This window comes from Mustela nivalis (genome assembly GCF_964662115.1).
Source record: "Mustela nivalis genome assembly, chromosome: 10".
Classification (NCBI taxonomy): domain Eukaryota; kingdom Metazoa; phylum Chordata; class Mammalia; order Carnivora; family Mustelidae; genus Mustela; species Mustela nivalis.
In genome coordinates this window covers 7501260-7521115 of record NC_139029.1, presented here as the reverse complement: position 1 = coordinate 7521115, position 19856 = coordinate 7501260, and the positions used below count along the sequence as shown (strand labels likewise).

Here is a 19856-nt window from a genome sequence, read left to right as displayed (position 1 = left end):
AGGCTTACCTGGAAGGAGGGCACCTCCCCGTCCCCAGGGGACACGATCTGCCAAGGGGCGGGTAGGCTGGCGTTGAGGGAGAACCTGTACACAGCCGGGTGGCCTTTACTCTTCACCTTGGAGACATACACGGTGCCTGGGGAGTCTGGGAGACAAATGAAGGGTGGAGAAGGAGCAGACAGTCACCTTGCCTGGCTTCCCTGGACTTGGAGCAGCCCACTCTCTGTTCTGTGGCCCGAGGAGCTAAGCCCTGACTTGGGCTCCTTTCTAAATGTGGGCTCTGTTCCTCTCCACTGGACCGAACCCATGGCCATGATGGGGGATGCTGGTGGTGGACGTGGGGATGGGGTGGCGGGTAGGGAGGAAGTGGGAGGTGGTCGTGGTCACCGGGATGGGGTGGCACAGTAGGTGGCCACATTGGCAACGACGTTCCAAGTCATGGGAAGATGTGCCGTCTGGGCTAGGGTAGCTGCCCTGCTGCCTGCGATGGAGGCGGGGGTGAAGGGCAGGGCCAGAGCTGCGAATGACAATGACAGGCAGCGCAGATGGGTGACGACAGCCATGGGGTGACAAGGACACACAGAAGTGCCCCTTGGGGGAGCTAATTCCCACACGGGTCCCAGTGTCCCAGCTCTGATGGGGATCTGGGCAGGGATAAGTTACTCTTTGGGGCTCAGGACACTCCTGCCCGTCCCCAGACACTGAGGAAGGATCTGGCACACGCAGCAGGTCCATGGGAAGCCAGAGGCCTGGCTGGGGTGGTGTCAGGAGGGGATACCACTGTTCCGACTGAGGAGAGCTAGTAGGATAGTGGGCGAGGGCCCGAGTTCACCTCCCAACCCAACCCCACCTCAGTGTCCCCAAAGCACAGACCCTTGTTCTCATCAGGAACACCCTAGTACTAAGGCAGGATCTCCCAAAGCCACCCCCCTCCCTCACCAGCCAGACCACACTCCCCACTAACCCTGTGGGGTGGCCTCAGGCCGGCCGGCCCAGGAAACCCCTGAGCCCCGCTTCTTCTTCTCCAGAGACGTCCGGATGTTGTTCTGCAGGCTGTGGGGCTTCTCCTGGAACAGACCTACCCCCCCAGCTCGTTAGGGACAGCCGGGCCTCCCTGGCTGAGCCCAGCAGGGGAACGCAGAGACTGAGAGAGCTGGTCACCCTAGGGACATGGGCCTTGGGGGACAGGTGACAGGGATCTGAAAGAAACTGGATTAAACTGAACAAAAATTGCCTAATATTGAATTTGCAGGAATCTTAAGGCAAAAGGAAGGCACCTGTCTGCTCCATCTGGAGAAAGACACTGACACTTTCCCTCCTCACCCTCGCCGCGCCTCACGCCCCTCCTCTGTCAAATGGGTGATGCTGAACCTCCAGAGGGTGGGCGGCAGGACCAAACAGGACACTGCCTCTCACGCATTTAGCTGATAAATGCTCCACAAGCAGGAACAGGTAGAAATGGGACGCCATCCACCAGCTGAGATGACAGGAGACTGTCCTGTTTGGCCTCAACAACTGGGGATGAATTTTCTGGTTTCCTTTGTTGTTGTTTCATAAGAAGAATTTTACACCCTCAAAGATGCAATCTTCACAGTAATTCTCGGAGGTCACTATCATTAACCCCATATGACAGAGGAGAAAGCAGAGAGGTTCGGGGAGGTTCTGTGACCTGCGGAGGAAGTGACAGGAAGAGCCTCATTTGGATCCTGTCTTGGTGGCCCTGAAAGCCCTTTCTGCCACAAACCTAACAGGCCTCCCAAAGGGCGGTTCAGGGAGCCAAGAGGGCCAAGAGGCTGAGGGCTGGACTTGGGCCAGCGTCCTGGCCCTTCTCTGGACAATTTTAGGAGCTTCAGCACCATTGGGGGTTTCACCTAGCTAGGAAACAGGGACTGGCTTTTTGACTCTGAGCCCCGAGGGACAGCAGGTGGCCTCCAAGCAGCAGTGGTCATGAAGTCCGATGCGTACGCACGGGCAGGAGAAGAGTTGGGGATGCGGCCGGGGCTGGCTCCAATTACTGAGGCGCTCTTCAGGCACCTCTCTGAGCTGCAGTCGATTAGCGCGCATTTGGCTAATGCCATTACCGAGGGGAAGGCCAGGTTAATGCGAACACCGCCCTAATTAAATGAAGGCAATTACAGCAGTCGGTGCATCTTCTCCTAGGAGCTGGAACGACAAGCCCAGCATCCTCTCATTTGATTCTAACGGACCTGGCAAAGCTGTATGACCTTGCACCAGCCTCCCCTGGCCCCAACCCCAACCTCCAGCTCCCCCCCCTGTGAAATGAGGGCCTGGATCAGACGACCTCTAAAGCAAGGCGACATCTTCAACTCACCTCCTTGCTCATTCCTGACGCCCACACCTCATCACTGTTTCTATGGGTTTCACCTCCTCGAAACCTCTTGACTCCACGGCCACCGTGAGCATGCTGGCCCCAGGCCCGCTGTCTCGGGGTCAGATGAGGGCACCAGCTTCCTGCTTGGTCTCCCAGCCAGCTGCCACCCTCACCCTCCCATCCACATCCACACGGTGCCCAGGACACTGAATCATGGCTCTTCTCTGCCTAAAATCCTCCAGGAGCTTGCCTGACTGTTAGAATCAAATGCAGACTCCAGCCCTCCAGTCCCTGGCCCGGCCCACCTGCCTTGCCTTAGCTCCTGTGACTGACTCTCTCACACTTGGCCTCGGCCTTGCCCATCGCTGGTGCTTCCCTCTGCCAAGACCTCTTCTCTTCTCTCTCAGCCTGGCTAAGTCTTTCCCTTTCTTTGAGCCTCGGCTTAGACACTGCCTCCTCCAGGAAGCCCTCTGTGATGCTGAGCTCCCCAGACTCCCCGTTCTCCCTCCATCACAGCTACCTACTATTCCAATGCTGGCCCCTAGCAGGCAAATGGACTCCCAGAGCTCAGGAAGCCTGTCTGGCCCACGACAGTTTCCCCAGCACTTGGTAAATACCTGTTTCAAGAAATGGGGAAACACTGAGGCTCAGACGTGAAATGATTTGCTGAGGTCGCACAGTGATAGGAGCCTGGACCTTGCATCTCACAGGCTGACAGTCTTTGAGACCTGAACTCCAAAGAGAGCAGGGAGCTGGGGGGGAAAACCCCACTGAACTCTCACCTGAGCAGGTGATACAGGATATGCCCTCGGCACTCAGGTTGTACTTGAGGTCCAGTAGCACCTGGATGTTGGTGTCGGGCCGGAAGAGCAGGGGGGCCCGGCTGGCGGGGCGGAGCCGGCTGACGAAGACCAGGGACAGGATGAGGACAGAGATGAAGAGCCCTGCCAGGAGAGGAGGCACGCTAGGTGGGCCCGGGAGGCTAGGGAGGGTCCTTCACAGCCCTGGGGAAGAGCTGCTCCCTTTATGGGGAGCAGTGTGGGGGGGGCAGGGTCCCCAGGGAGCTAGCAGAGGTGTGGCACGGCAGCTTGTGGGTGAAGCTGGTCAGGGACTGGTCCTCTGGGGTTCGGGGCTGGATGTTATTTGTGTCACTTGGGGAGGCAGACGAGAAGCTGCAAGGTTGCACTCTTGGGCAAGAGAGTACCTAACAGTTTCTAAAGAGCCCACACGTCTGCTTAATTATACACAGCCCTAAATACAGTCCGTGATTAGAATAATATGAGACTGACGCGCTACCTACTGTGCTAACGAGGCACCTCGTGATTAGAATAATAACAGCACTGAGCCTTTATTGGGCACTTACTGTGTGCCACACCCTGGGCCGAGTTCTTTCCTTGCACCGTGGTTTGCCCTCCGTCTGCCCTAGTAGATAGATACTATTCTTATCCTCAGGAACAGGTGAGGAAACTGAGGCTCAGACTGACTGACATACTCCAGGTTACCCAGCCAGTATATGGTAGAATTAGGATTCCAACCTGGCCAAGCTGGTCTGACTCCAGAGCCCAAGAATCTGCTCCACAGCCCGGTGTGATGACTGGCACACAGCGGGTGCTCCATCAGCAACAATTATGGGGGACCAGCTCCATTCCACACGGGAAGGGGAGATGCGAGACGCCAACCCAGGATCATTTGCAGGAGGGGTGCTGGACTCCCACCGCCAATGTGTCTTTTGGGGGAGTCTGTCCCCCATACCTTAGGCACTGGGGAAAAGCTGCCTGTCTGAGGGGAAGGAGGCAGAGACCCCACTTACCCACGATCACCCAGCGGCTCTTCACAGCGGACCACAGCGCCCAGTGGTGCAGCAGCTCCTGTAGCTGGGCAATAAGCTGGCCACGGCTGCCCTGGTCGGGGGCTGGCTGGAGGCTCTCGGGGGGCACAGACACCAGGGCCACATCTCCTAGCTCCAATGACACTGCCAGGACAGAGCAGCAGCCCCTCAGAGGTCAAAGGCCACCCTGGTCCCCATCCTCTCTAGGGAAGCCTAAATGCTTGATGAGGATGCCCGAAACCGTGAGCACCAGCCTGTCCTCACACTGTCTTGGCCAAAGTGACCTCCCTGACAGAGGCAGGCTCAGCTCCCGCCGGGGTCAGCAGGGCAGGTTGAGGCCACACTCACCTGGCTCCTCTTCAACATTCAGCAAGGGAATGTCATCGTCCAGGTAGGGCATGGGGCCCTGGGCAGGGCTGTCCCCAGCCCGCTGCGGGGCGGCGAAAACGTCCCCAGGAAAGTGCAGGGAGCTCTTGCGGCCACACTTCTGGTGGCAGCTGCGGAGACAGTGGGGGGGGGGGGATGGGTTGAGCCCCGAGGGCCCTAGGTATGCAGGGCAGGTGGGCAAGGCCCCAGCTACCATCCTGAGCCCCAACATGCTGCTGTGGACGTCTCCTGGGGGACATTCAGCACGGACTCCCAGGAGCCCATTGCCTGATCTCTTTCTGGGTCCCTCTCCCGCCCCCTCCACCCAGACCTCCGGTGCCACCACACTTCCTCTAGGGAGACAAAGGGTGACGGCAGCCATGATCCAGGGAGAGGGTCTCCTGCCCTGGTGCGGCCTGTCCCAAGCCCAGAGCGCCTGTCCTCCCTAGTACCCAAGCCCAGCCAGCCACCCGGGCCCGACTCCCTGGGGCCTCCCGCCCTCCCTCTTGTCCTCTCTTACCTTCCCAGATCACTCAGCCTGCAAGACCCCAGCCCTGCACCTTCTGGCATCCCACTATGTCTAAATTTTAGATAGACATAGTCAGTGCACTATGTCTAAATTTTACTCCACCAAGGCGAGAATGCGAGAAGCATTTAACATGGAGGCTGGCGTGGGGGCCATTCAGACCACTGGGTTGAAATCTTGCCTCTGCTGCCTACTGAATGGGCGACCTTGAGAATGTCGCCCACCCACCCCCAGCCCTTGCTTTCTCATCGGTAAACAGGGAGAAACAAGGGAACCTAGCTCCAAGGGTCCTGGGGGGAATAAGGTCTTATATAAAAGCACTTGGCCCACTTCCTGGCATGGAGGAATGTTCCCAAATGGTAACTACCTGGCAGGGTCCTCTTCTCCCTCCTCGTGCCTGCAGGAGTGCCCAGCAGAGAACTGGGCACACAGAAGGTGCTCCATAAAGGATCAGAAAGCTTGCAGAAGGGGGGAGTTGCAGGCGTTCCTGGAGGACCTGTTATGGACATTCAGTGGGAGGAGGGCACGGTCCCTCCAGCTCTATGGCCACTCACCTGGTTTGGCAGGCGCTCTCTAACGGTGCCATGTAAAGGCTCCAGATGCCCAGGGCAGCCGGCATGGTGAACAGCACAGCCAACCAGCAGCAGGACACGATGAGAGACATGAACAGGCCAAAGTCATGGACGGCTGGGATCTGGCAATGGAGAGGTACAGGTGGGCTGTGAGGCTGCTCGGGTCCAGCATCCAGGGAGCCAGCATCCCTGCAGCCAAAGGCTCTCTGGACCCCAGACCACTCCCAGAATGCAGGGCAGGGGGAATGAGGAGGCCGAGGCTGCCAGGAGGACCTCAGAAGGCAAGGGACTGGGGGAAGCTCAGGTCCACACTGCGCCTTGCTGCCCACAGTGACATCTGGCACGGAGTAAGCGCTCGCTAACGGATGTTACCCGAGTGACTGGGGCTCAGAGGAAAACAGCCTGTTAGAGCAGGCCACAAGTGAGTGAGGGAAAGGGAGAGAGTGCTCACAGGTGCTCCCGGGGCTGCGGAGCAATGGGGTGTCCCAGGGACACACACAGGGATGTGGCGGTCAGAGGGAAACTAACCAGCAGCGTGCAAGCCTTTGCTGCTTATGAAAAACTTGGACAACCAGCCTGTTTCAGTCCCTGAATAATCCACAGAGGAGGTGAGTGAGGCCTGGAGGTCCTAAGCTCACACAGCCAGTCACAAAAGGAACCTAGAACCCAGCTCTGCCTGTTTTCGGGACACAGTTCTCTAGCGAAACCTGGATACTCCCAAAGCATCTAGTGGTTTCTAAATGGGATACTTGGCCTAGGTCCTTAAATGTTTTGAAGGCTCGGGTGGGCTCACTGCTTTTCGGGTTCTGTCAGCACCAAGGACCTGGCCCAAATTCAGTAACTCAGATCCTTCTCCTGAGCCCAACTCAGGGGCCTGAAGGAGCCTGGGGCCAATGAGAGGGACATTGATGAGAAGGATGACAATGTAGGGTAAAGCTGCTGGGTGGGAAGAACTCTGGACTGGGGGTCTGTGGACTTGGTCACGCTCACCACTGACCAGCTGTGTGACCTTGAGGAAATCACGTTACCTCTCTGGGCCTCAGTTTCAGTATTAGGAAAAAAGGGATGTAATTGTACCTTTCTCATATGTCTTAAAAACTAAATGTGGAGGAGCTTTGCAAATTGTCACATACCCTTCAGGGCAGAGGTTGGATTACTATTAATGAGCATTCATAATAAATACTATTTGTATTTTTGTAATTTCTCCATTTGTTAATTTCTGGCAATCATCCAGGAGCAGGAACGGAGTCTAGGGACATGGCAGGAGCCTCGAGGCCAAGGCTGTGTGGCTGCAAGAGAAGGGGTGAGTGGGAGGAGCGAGCCAGGGTCTATGGGCATAAGGGGGAGGCTGAGCCCGGGACAAAGGCCATCTCTCACCTGGGAAAAAACATTAGCTGCGTAGGCAGCAGCTGTGGTCAGGGAGGTGAAGAACGTGGCCTTGCCGGCCGTCTGGATGGTGTGGATCATCCGCAGCTGTGGGTCCTCCAGGTGGCTGGCCTGGCGGTAGGTGTTGACGAACACAAAGACGTCGTCCACACCTATGGGCGGTTGCCCCAGGCCGGCAGGGGCAGGCTCAGAATCACGTTGCTTTCTCCAGAATCAGACCCACGCTGGGCCTGCACCAACCCTGAGTGGCCCCCCAAGAGGTCAGACTCCCAGACAGTCCTACTTCTCAGCCTGGAGTTTGGAAAGGCCCATCTGACTTGGCAACCCCCCCGCCCCAGAATCCAAGTCCCACCCTCCACGCTTCCCCAGGATGAGGGCCCTTATTCCAAATCTTCACCTCCTTTCCACCCTTCCTGCCATGCCACAGAGGCAACTCACCGATGCCCACTATCACGAAGGCAGCCACCCCATTGAGGATGCCCAGGTACTGGATGCCGAAGACCACATGGTACAGGAAGAGTGCCACCAGGCAGCTGAGGCCAATGCTGGCAATCCCGAAAAAAGACAGGAACACTGGGCAGGGCGAGAGGTACATGGGTTAGAGTGGGAGGGTCAAACAGACCATACACCCTTTGGGCACACAACTGGGTCCTGCCTCATACCCTGTGTCCCCACAGAGTACCCTCCACTGCCCGGGTATGCCCTGAACAGTTCTCATGCCCAGAGAGAAGGGTCCAGGCAGGAGGCCAGAGTGGCAGAGGGAGCCATCTGAGTGGGTGGTTCACAGGCCCTCACCTTCGTAGAACTGACCTCAGTTGCTGGTAGGGAATTATTATATATTTCACATCTGTCACCCCAACAGGGCTCCATGGGGCTAGTAAATGTGTCTGTGATGTTCATTACTGGATCTCTGGTGCCTCAGGGCACCTGACACATAGTCAGTGCTGAATTTGTATTTGTTACGTGAATGAAAGGATATCTTTTCCATTTGTGAAGGTATGATGAACCTGCCATTTGCTTGGGCAATAGAGAGTACCTACTGTATACACAGTAAGAAGCAGCCAGGATATGTGGGAAGGTAGTGTTAAGGTGAACTAAGGGACAAAAGGGCAGCTGACCTGAGACTATAAAACATGCAATGGAATAATCCATAAAGGAGGGCCCGATATTCCAGACCCCCAAAACAAAATTTTTAGCAAGGAAACAATGGTCAAAGGGTACAAGGTTAAGCATGCAGGGTCCTGGGAGCAGGGGCCCTCAGGTATGGCCCGAGCTGAGTCTGGACTACAGTCCACCTGCCTGGGGTTGGAAGGTGATCTCTGAGCACCCCGCTCCACCAGCTCTGACACAGTGGATTCAAGACGTGGCATTCTGGAGAAGGCAGGTTTTGGTGGGACAGGAGCACACGGGGAAGGGGGAGGGGAGCTGGCTCTTGCTGGGCCTTCTGAGGAGGCCTACCAGAGCAGGAGGTGAGAATGTAGACGAGGGCTGCGATGCAGCTGCTGCTGATGAAGGCCAGGAGCATGTCATTGTTGAAGGTCCTGCGCACCTCATAATCAAAGAGGTCCGTCCCCCCGTATAGAACCTGGACTTTGCTGGAGGGGTGGAGAGGAAACACAGAAGTGGGTTGCAGATGGCTGTTGACATTTGGAGGAACAGGAGCTATCCATCTCTGTAGTGGCTCTTTACTTTGGCTCTATGTTGAATCACCTGGGGACTTCCAAAAATCCTGATGTCCAGGCTGGACACTAGACAAATTAAACCCGAATATCTGGGGTGGGGTCGAGTCATCAGTGTTTAATCCCAGGTGATTCAAATGTATGGCCAATGTTGAGACCCTGCTTGACACAGACAATAGTCAATCACTGTCGAATCCTTTGTCATCTCCCAATCCTCAATATTCACTGCAAAACCCTAAATTCAAACCAGCTTCCACACAGCTATTCCATGTGTGGAGAATACAAGCTATTCTTAATAATAACAAAAAAATAACCAGCTGATCACATTGAGTTTTAAAATACAAACAGGAGGGACATCTGCCTTTGGCCATGATGGAGTGATAAGATGAAATCTAGATTTACCCTCCCCCTAAAATTAACAACAACAACAAAAAAGAAAGAAAATATATAAAACAAGATTCTGGACACGAGACAACACAGGATGATGATACCTGAGAGATAAGAAGCAAAATGGATCCTGTGCTTATCTTCACTTATCACCTTGAGAGCTGCTGGGCTCCCTGCAGCATAATGGGTTATATATCTCATCCACCCAAAGGAGAGTGAAACTTCCCCAAACTTGATGGAAACTATAAGCCTGCTGATTCAATAAGCTCAAGCAACTAACTCCAAGTACAAAAAAAAAAAAAAAAAAAAAAAAAAAGAAAGAAAAGAAAAGAAAACCAGAAAAAAAAACCCCAAAACCATGAAATGACAACAATGCCCATCATAATCAAATTGCTCAAAACCAGTAATCAAAAGAAAGTCTTAAAAGCAACTTGAGGAGAAAGACCCATTACATACAGAAGAACAAAACTAAGGATGACTTCTCATCAGAAACCATGCACATGAGAGGACAATGGAACAGTACCTTTTACCTACCAGGAAAACAGCTGACTCAGAATTTTATACCCAGCAAAACTATATTTCAAAAGCAAAGGCAAAATGAAGACTTTTTCCAAATACACAAAAGTCCAGGACATCTGGACTACAAGAGATGTCAAAAGAAGTCCTTCAGGTACAAAGGGAAGGATAACAGATGGAAACATGGATCTACACAAAGGAATGAAAAGAACTGGAAATAGCAAGGCATGAACAAATATGTAAAACTTTCCTATTACTTGTTTAAGTCTCTTTATAAGATAATTGATCATTTAAGCAAAAATAATAATGTAGTGTGGTATTTATAACATACATGAAAATAAAACACATGACAAAAATAACATAAAGGCCAGGAGGAAAGAAATGGTAGTATACCACTGTAAGGCTCTCACACGATATACAATATGTATAACATCATCTGAAGGTATGCTGTGATAATCTAAGGTTGCATACTCTATGCACTGATGCAAGCACCAAAATAAATAAAAAGTTATAGCTAAAAGGCTAACAAAGGAAATAAAATGCAATAATAAAAAATAATGAATTAGTCCAAAAGAAGGCAATAGTCCAAAAGAGAGGAAAAGGGAAACAAAGAATATATGCTAAGTAGAATAAAATATGAGAGATTTAAGTCTTACCATATTAACAACTGCATTAACTATAAGGTCTAAATACCCCAATTAAAAGGCAGATACAGTCACACTAACTTTAAAAAATTAAGACCTAGCTGCTACAAGAAATGCATTTTATGATTTTTTGAAGATTTTTTTAATTTAAGTAATCTCTACACCCAACGTGGGTCTCTAGCTCATGACCCTGAGATTAAGAGTTGCATGCTCCTCTGAAACCCACTTTAAATGTAGACACAAACAGGTTAAAATCAAAAGGATAGAAAAAGATATGCCATGTTAAGTCAAAAGAAAGTGGAAATAGTTATGTTAATAACAAATAAAGTAAATTTTAGAGCAAAGAATATTACTAGGGATAAAGAAGACAATTTCAAAATGATAAAGGGTTCAATTCATCCAGATAACACAATCAACCAATTTGACCTAATTGATATTTATTAAATACCCCACCCAACAATAGCAAAATATGTGTTCTTCTGAAGGGCACAAGGGAATATTTAACAAGACAGATCACAAGCTGGACCATAAAACAAGACCCAATAAATTTAAAAGGACCGAAGTCATACAAAGTATGTTCTCTGACCACAAAAGAATTAAATTAAAAATCAACTACAAAATATCTGGAAAATCACCAAATATTTGGAAACTAAATAACATACTTTTAAGTAGCCCATGTGTCAAAAAAAAAAAAAAAAAAGAGAGAGAGAGAGAGAGAGATCAGAAAGGAAAATAGAAAATATTTTGAGGTGCACCTATATGGCTCAGTAGGTTAAGTGCCTTTGGACTCAGGTTATGATCCCAGAGTCCTGGGATCAAGACCACATCAGGCTCCCTGCTCAGTGGGGAGTCTGCTTCTAGTTTTTCCTCTCCCTCTGCCCCACCCCCCTGCTTGTGTTTTTTCTCTCTGACTCAAATAAATAAAATCTTTTTTAAAAAACTATTTGAATTGAATGAAAATAAAAACACAACATATGAAAATTCATGGGATGTGCTAAAACTATATTGAAAAGGAATTTTATAGCAATAAATGCCTATATTGGAAAAGAAGAAAGGTTTCAAATTAATGACCTCAGCTTCTACTTGAAAAAGTATAACAAGAGAAAATTACATGTAAAGTAGACAGAGGAAAGGAAATAATGAAGATCAGAAAAGTTAATGAAAAACAACAAAACCAATAGAAAAAAAATCAAAGAACCCTAAAGCTAGTTTTTTGAAAAGAATAGTAAAATTGATAAACCTCTAGCCAGACTAATCATGAAAAAAGAGAGAAGATACACATGAAAGAGGTGACATCTCTAGTTCCTATAGATATTTAAAAGATAATAAGGGAATATTATGAGCCACTTTATACCAACAAATTTGACAATTTAAATGAAATGGACAAACTTCATGAAAGACTCAAAACTACCAAAGCTCATCCAAGAAGAAATAGAAAACATTACTATCCCTATGTATATTTCTTAAATGAATTTTTTTAAAGTTGAAATATCCCTGTGTGTGTGTGTGTATTTTTTAAATATGAAATAAAGAAATAGATTGATGAAATAGAACATTGAGACCATAAATAAACCCACATATATAAGGATAATAGATTTTTGTCCTAGGTGCAAAAGCAATCTTTGTTAAAGGGATGATATTTTCAATAGACAATGTTGGAACAATTAGATACCTGTATAGAAATATGTGGCATCTCCACACACTGGTTACTGCTCAGCATCTAAAAATAACAAACTATTGATACCTATAACAACATGGATATAACTTAAAATAATTAGGATGAAAGAGGTCAACTAAATGAGTGCATACTGTATCATTCCAAGAATATAAAATTCTAGAAAATGAAAACCAGTATACAGTAATAGAAAATGGAAAGTGGTGCCTGAGATAGGGGTGGACAGACAAGAAGGGGGAGGATGGAGTCATTAACCAGGGTACAGAGGAAACTTTTGGGGGAGGTGGATATGTTCACCATCTTGATTATGGTAAAGGTTTTATGGTGTATTCATGTACCAAAACTAATCAAGCTGTAATTTTTAAGCATATGCAGCTGGGTTGTATGCCAATTATATCTCAATAAAGCTGCTTAAAAAACCAAATGGAACATTTAAAAGCCAAGTAGAAAAGATCTTTGGATTATCTACTTTGTTGAACTAAATAGGTTAATGGATCTTTCATTAGAGTAGAACACTGAAAGATCAAGCAACTCCTTAGTTATTAATTAATTAATTCATTCATTTGTATAGCATTTATAGAGTGCCTTTGAAGTTCTAGGTCCTATCTTAGTTGCTGGCTATAAAAAGACACAGGCCCAAATTTTTACTCTCAGGTATAAAGGAATAGCTCATGGAAAAAAAATATTCTTGCCAAGAACTACAAAAAGTCAGATAAAATAAAAAAATAATCTGAGGACAGTAGAGAGTATATGAGAATAATGAGGAAAGGAACTCTAGAAAGATTCTGGAAAGAGAACTTAGGAAAGGTAAATTGTCCTTCTGTGGCTGTTTTCATCCTGGAGGCATCTGCTGATTCTGAACACAGGCTGAAGGCTAAAAATTAAGTCTGGGAGTCAGATGAATTAGCAGAGTTTTTGGGCAGAAACCTTTAGACCAGCGGAGTAAAATGTCAGTTTCTTTCTCAGTATTTGTACTGAGTACTGGAGCTGCAGGAAGCATTAGGCTAAAAGTCTAAGCAGAAACCTCTGAAAAGGTGACATGGAGCTTTGTTTTTGTTTTTGTAGTTTTGAGAAACAAATATTAGAGTTTGTAACCTGTCAGGGGAAAGAGTTGTGCAGAATACACCAGGTTCCCAGTTGAAAATTCTAGAGAATCAAGAGCAAACAAGAGGCAGACTGAGACTTTGCAGGGCTGCAAAACAGCCTTGACTCAGTGAAATGGTTGGCTACTTAAGGTAATCAGTTACAACTCTGCCTAGTGGAGAGAAGGATAAACTTTCTGTGCATGAAAAAAATATCATCTGGACTTCTTTGTTTTTTATACACAATGTTCATCACTCAATAAAAATTACCAGGCATTGGGTGGCTCAGTTGTTAAGCATTTGCCTTCAGCTCAGGTCATAATCCCAGGGTCCTGGGATTGAGCCCTGCATTGGTCTCCCTGCTCATCGGGAAGCCTGCTTCTCCCTCTCCCTAGCTTGCGTTCTCTCCCTAGCTCTCTCTCTGTCAATTAAATAAATAAAATCTTTTAGAAAAATTACCAGGCATACTCATCGACAGGACCACATGACCAAAAACCAAGTGAAGAACAGATTACAGAAACAAATCCACAAGTTATCCCTATATCAAAAGTCAATGGATAAGGACTTTAAAATAATGATAATTAATATGTTTAAGGAGAGAAAGGATAGTATAGACAAAGTAAATAAAACTGAAGAATTTCGCCAAAGATTTAGATCAATAACAAAGGATCAAATGGAAATTCTCCACAGAAAAATGTAACATTAACCTTCAAATCTCAATAGACATTAATTAGCAGATTAGATATAACATAAGACTGGAGTATAACAGTGAACTGGAATATCTAAAACACAGAAGGAAATTAAACACAGAAAGTAACATATACCAGAACATAGAAAAAAAATTAAAACCTTGGGAAGAGCACTGAAAATACATGGAACTCAGTGAAAAGATCTAACATTTGTGTAATAAGAACTCTAAAAAGGACTCCTAAAAGGTAAAAGCAATATTTGAATAGGAAATACCCAAGAAACCCTTAAAACAGATGACAGTTATAAACCTACAGACTGAAGAAGTTCTGTGCACCCCAAGCAGAACAAATACAAAGAAAACTACACCAACATAAATCATAGTTTTCCTACTCTTGCTGAAACCAAAGCAAAAAAGAAATCTTAAATGCAGCCAGAGAAAAAAGATACGTTTCAAAGGGGCAACGAAAATATTTACAGCTGACTTTTCCACAGAAATGATGGAAATCAGAACACAATGGACCAACAACTTTAAAGCAATAAAAGAAAACTACCCATTTATAATTCTATACAAGCAGAGATATGCTTCAGAAATGAAAGTAAATTAAAGATGTTTTCTAGGCAAACAACACAATTTATCACCAGCAAACCTGCACCAAAAATACACAAACAAACAACAAACAAAAAACCCTACTAAAGAGACTTCTTCAGATACAAGCAAAACAATTCCAGAGGGAAACATGAAGTTGTAGAAAGTAATGAAAAGCAACAGGGAAAGTAAATATGTGAGTAAATATAAATGAGTACTGATTCAGTAAAGTAATAATGTAATGTCTTACGGGGCTTAAATGTACATAGAATTAAAATGCATGCAACAAAATGCAAAGGCTGAAGGGATATAAGTGCAGTGAACATGTTCTAAGATTCTAGTATTATCAAGGAAGTAGTAAAAGAGATTATGTGTACTATTTTGCAATAAGTTAAGATACATGTTGCCATCTCTTGGATAACCAATAATAGAATAATAAAAGGATCTGATTATTCTACAAGAAGATACTGAAGCCAAGTCTACAGGGATTCTGCTTGTCACCAAACCTATGAAGCTCTAAGGGGATGGGAAGGGGGGCGAGAGGCTTTTCTACGCAGGTGGAGGTTTTGACTCAGCAGCCGATCATATTACCCATAAGGAACTGTCCATATCTGAAACCCTAAAGATCCTCCTCAGCCAGCCCCTCCCAGCTTCCCAACCCAGCAAAGCACCTTTCTTAGGAACACTCCCATTTATTCATCCATCCACCCATCCACTCACTCATTCCCAAGACAAATCCCTATATGGGGTTCCTGGCACAGGGGCTAAGCCTGTAGAAGTGAGACAGGAACAATCCCAGTCTCAACAGACTCCCAGTCTACTGAAACGTAATGACACTAGACTTTCTTAAACTTTAATGTGCAAACAAATCTCCTGGGAATCCTGCAGGTCAAGGAAAGGCCTGGAGAGTCTGCATTTATAACAAGCCCTGGGTGATGCTGACGCTGCTGATCTGAGGGCTGCCCTTTCAGAAACAAGGAATTAAACAACTAAACGACAGACTGTCAAGGGCCATGATGGAACTGGAGCTCAGAGAGGTGCAAGAACTCACTGGGACTACCACAGCTAAGCGAAGTCGCTGTTATGTGACCCCAGATATGTCTACCTCAGTGTATGCTCTTTCCTGCCTCCTGTAGGGAGAAGTAAGGGCATGGTGGAAGGGGGCCGAGTGGGCTTTTGATCTGCCCAGGCTGTATTTTAATGGATGAACAGGGGGTTCCTTGGCAAAGAAACATGACTGGGAGAAGGTTCCGAGTGCAGCGACTGGCATACAAGCACAAAGGGTAAGGAGTCCAGATTAGAAAGTCTGGGTTTGGTTTTGTTTTGTTTGTTTGTTTATTTTTGAGAGAGAGCATATGCAGAGAATCTTTTTTTTTTTTTAAGATTTTATTTATTTATTTGACAGAGAGAGAGAACAAGTAGGGAAGAGAGGCAGGCAGAGAGAGAGGAAGGGAAGCAGGCTCCCCAGCGAGCAGAGAGCCCGGTGCAGGGCTTGGTCCCAGGACCCTGGGATCATGACCTGAGCCAAAGGCAGAGGCTTTAACCCACTGAGCCACCCAGGCACCCCAGAAGGAAGAGAATCTTAAGCAGGATCCACACCCTGTGCGGAGCTCATCTCAGGATCTTGAAATCTGACCTGAGTGGAAATCAAGAGTCGGATACTTAACTGACTGAACCACCCAGGCGCCCCAGAAAGCCTGGATTTTCATGTCATTCCACCATTTATCATTTTGGACAACTTCCTTAACTGTGCTGTGCCTCAATTTCCTCAACTATAAAACGGAGATAATCAGAATGGCACCTACCTCGCTGGGTCAGTGTGAAGATTAAATGAGATGTGTAGAAGGGGCTTTTGCCTGCTCTGTGCCACATAAATGTTAGCTGATTTTCACAGTCATTGCTCAATGTAGTTGCGCAAACTAATGGATGGGTAATGGAGGGAACAAGGGTATTTCAGGCAGAATATTTCCTCCTATGTATGGGGCTGGCCTGTCAGGGCAAAGGACTGAGAAGCATTCCAGTTGTCCATCAGGACTGACAGATGAACTAGCTAATTCCCTTTCTCATTGTATTCGTAGACACATACCCCAACGTCTGAAAGACAACCAGAGCACTCACTGCCTGAGAGCACCTTCGCATCTCTTGGCTCATCTCCTAATGCCTCCAGAAGGGTATCAGGACTTACCATTCCTATTTTACAAGTAGGGAAACTGTGGCCTAGAGAAGAAGAGCGACTCACCAACTATCTCCCTGGGTAGTAGATGCAGAGAGGCCAATACTCCCTGGTCAAGAGTCTTTCCAGAAAGCCCTCTAGCACCATCTCAGGAGAAAAGCAGTATTCCACACCTCCAGGGGGCAAGGGCTTCGGGACTCCCTGCCTCTGCCAAAGCTGTGATGTTCAGTACCCATGAGCACTGATCAAGTAAAGGGTTTATCAGCTGTCAGAGTGACAGCAAGGATGCACCTGGCTCTGCCCCTGATTCGGGAAGAGAGACTTCCTAGGGAGAAGGTTGAGAATGTGTGATCTGGGGTTTAGGAAAAAGAAGCCGGGGAAGATAGTTTCTTGCCCAAACACAGCCCTTTCCTGGTATACACAAGGGCAAATACACACTGGTGCATTTGGACCTCCTACCTAGTAGACTGCTTGGCCAGCATGGCCACGTAGGTGACCACAAAGCTCTGAAACTTGGCCCGCTGCTCCTCCCAGCGATCGTCCACCGAGTAGTAGTTGGGCAGGGGTGCTCCAAACAGGATCTCGCTGCGCAGGAGGGAGCTCTTGAGGTTTTCTGCGGAGAGGCCCTCGTCCACATACCAGTAGAACTCGGGGTGAGTCATGGCCAGCTCTAGGGAGCCTGCAGGGGCGGGGGCCCAAGGAACTCAGAGGGTCAACAACCCCCAGCCCTCCATCAACATCACCCTGCCCTCCTCACCATCTGACTCCTCTCTAAGGAGGTAGGCATCTCCCCCTCAGGCTGCCTCCAACTGTCCCTAACAGGACAGAGAGAGGGTTTAAAGAACTCACTAACCACGAGCGGCAGCCCCCTAGACCTACTCAGGCAGCCCCCAATAAATTCACATTTTATTTGCATGTGAACTTCGCCTGATACCAAGGCTCAGTCTTTGCAGTCCTAGAACTCCACCTTCCCACTGCAGTCCCCCTTCCTCTCCCTAGAACCCTGTCCATGTGTCCCTTAAAAGGCACACCTAAGCCCCCAAGCCCCTCGACCATTCTCTAACCCTCTTCACGTCTCATCCCCAAATTACCTGCAACGAACCCCACCTTGGTCTCCCTTCAACCCCAGTCTCTTCCCCTGGTTAGATGCCCAGTCCTCTGCCACCACTCCCAGGCTTCCCTCTAACCAGCCTCATAGGCCCAACCCCATCCCATGCTTTCTCTAACTCCCAATTTCCCTCAACCCCGGTAGGCGTCCAAACCTCCTTCTTTGCCTCCCTGGAATCCCATCTCACACCCAACCCTGCTCCCAGCCCTTCAACCTGTCACCTTCAGGTCACGCCCAGCAGGCAGCTCCAGCCTGACTCCGCCCCACGGCCAAGTCCCACCCTGCCCTCCTTCAGCTGTGAGTTCAAGGCCCGGTTTCCCATGCGCCTCTAAAGCACCTTGTCTCAACCCCAGGAAAACCCAACCCCCAGCCTCACGGAGGCCCCGTCCCTGACGCGCCCCCTCCCCATCCAACCCCACCCCCAGCCACACACAGGTCTGCTCACCCCGGATGTCAGCCAAGTCCTGGCCCATGCCATCATAGTAGATCTTGCCGCCTCTCTCGGTGGGGAAGAAATAGGTCATGAGCGAGCTGGGTGGGGAGCAGTAGGAGTAGGACCCTAGTGGAAGGTCTTTGAGCACCTCGTGGGGCTTCCAGCAGAACTCCCGGAAGCCCGGGTGGTCCATGATCTTGCGCTCAATCTCGTGGATTGTGACCAGCCGCTCACTGGTGAAAATGTTTCGCTCTGCGTCGCCGCGGGCCAGGAAAATGAGCTCGATGCGCCAGTGCGCATGCGTCTGGGTGTTGGCACTCACATAGGAGCGGGAGTAGTCCCAGCGTGAGGCACCTCGGCGGGCTCGGCTCTGATTGGCCGCAGCCACAGCAGGGGGCGGGGCACTGGGTTGGCACTGCCCATTCTTCTCCAGCCTCTGGTTCATTGGGCCTTCACTCTGGTTGGCTGCCAGATCCGCCGGGGGTGGGGCCTCGCGCCGAAGACGCCCACTCCGATTGGCTTCTGGCTTCTGGTCCGCAGAAGTGTCGGGAGACAGGCCTGGGCGGCGGCGCCTTGGGGCCTCAAGGACTGCCGGTGGGGGCCTGGGGGCCGGCCGGGAGCGGTTTCCCAGATGCAGCTGCTGCAACTGCTCTGAGATAAGGCGCTGGAGCGTCTCAGAAGTGAAGTCGGCCAAGTCGCGCCGGTTGCGCCCCCAGGACCCAAACTGGGACTTGAGCGCCAGCGCGAGGGCGTCAAAGCGCTGGGAGGCCTCGTGGTTGCGGATCTCAAAGGCGTTGTAGGAGATGTCAATGTCCAGCGGCGGGTAGTAGAGGAACATGAAGGCTGACAGGGCCATGGGGATGCTGCAGCCCAGGAAGAGCACCAGCCCCGCACAGCACGGGTTTGTGAAAGCCCAGCCCAGGGTACTCCAGAAGCCCGAGGCCGGGGGCCGGGAAGGCAAGGTCCAACGCCGCCAGCAACACTGTCCTGCTCCCCCAGCTTGCGGCCCTGGCTTCTGGGCCCTCCTCAAGGCCTCCTCTGTTGCTTCCTCCTCCTCTTCCTGCTCCTCCTCTGGCCACACATCCTGCAGCAAAGGGTCATCCTCCGAGTCCATAGCCTACAGGAGACGGAGAGGGTCAGCAAGCTGGAGAGATGGAGAGGATGGTACCCCGTGGCTGCAGTTGCCCAGCCCTGGGGATTGACCCTGTCCACGAATACTACGATGGAATTACAAATCAAGCAGGCATTTAACTCAACTGAATCTAATCACTCATACACAACACAGAAAGCAAAAAAAAAAAAAGTTATTTGTCCCTCACCTCCCCCATCTAGATCTTGACTTTCAAGGTCACAGAAAAGGGAGAATCACAACCCAGTTGCAAACGGAAGAGACATCTCTTCCCATGTAAGGGCTCTTCGAAGGGAACTTTTACTGCACATGATTTCCCAGCTTTTGCTTCATGCTCTGATTTCAGAACTCATGGCCAATGTGAAGTGTTACTCCATTATAATCACTTTTATTTAATCAGCAACTCTGAAGTACCTTGCAGAAGTATCAGGGTAAAAGGGAAAGAATTTGGGTCCTGGTCATTTGAACCTTGGCAGCAGGGAAAATCCCTCTGAATCACAGAGTCCTTGTCTATAAAACAGAGGTGGCCATCCCTGCCCCACACTGTTGCAAGGTAGGTCAAGGGTTGGAGCGCACTGCAGTCTGTGCAGTATATTACTCATTACGTGTCACATAAACGGATTTCTTTGCTCCCCTCTGGGGGCCGTCATGTGCTCAGTTATTGCCATGGGGCTCTGCCAGAGCTAGATGCCTGTCACGGCGCTCCTCAAGAACTCTCCATGGCTCCCCACCCCCTCTTTGAGA

General features: G+C 49.1%; 1 protein-coding gene across 1 annotated transcript in view; it reads right to left on the bottom strand.

The window, feature by feature from the left end:
• The window catches only part of DISP3 (dispatched RND transporter family member 3), a 48907-nt gene that overhangs the window by 10973 nt on the left and 18078 nt on the right, over positions 1-19856 (bottom strand). Inside the window, exons 2-12 of the mRNA XM_082686320.1 lie at positions 17996-19100; positions 16902-17121; positions 8469-8605; positions 7449-7583; positions 7002-7162; positions 5607-5746; positions 4509-4657; positions 4143-4304; positions 3115-3276; positions 965-1078; positions 9-145 (exon numbers count right to left, since the gene is read on the bottom strand). Coding sequence (XP_082542446.1) covers positions 9-145; positions 965-1078; positions 3115-3276; positions 4143-4304; positions 4509-4657; positions 5607-5746; positions 7002-7162; positions 7449-7583; positions 8469-8605; positions 16902-17121; positions 17996-19097 — 2619 coding nt within the window. The 5' untranslated portion in view covers positions 19098-19100. The remainder of the gene's footprint in view (positions 1-8; positions 146-964; positions 1079-3114; positions 3277-4142; positions 4305-4508; positions 4658-5606; positions 5747-7001; positions 7163-7448; positions 7584-8468; positions 8606-16901; positions 17122-17995; positions 19101-19856) is intronic.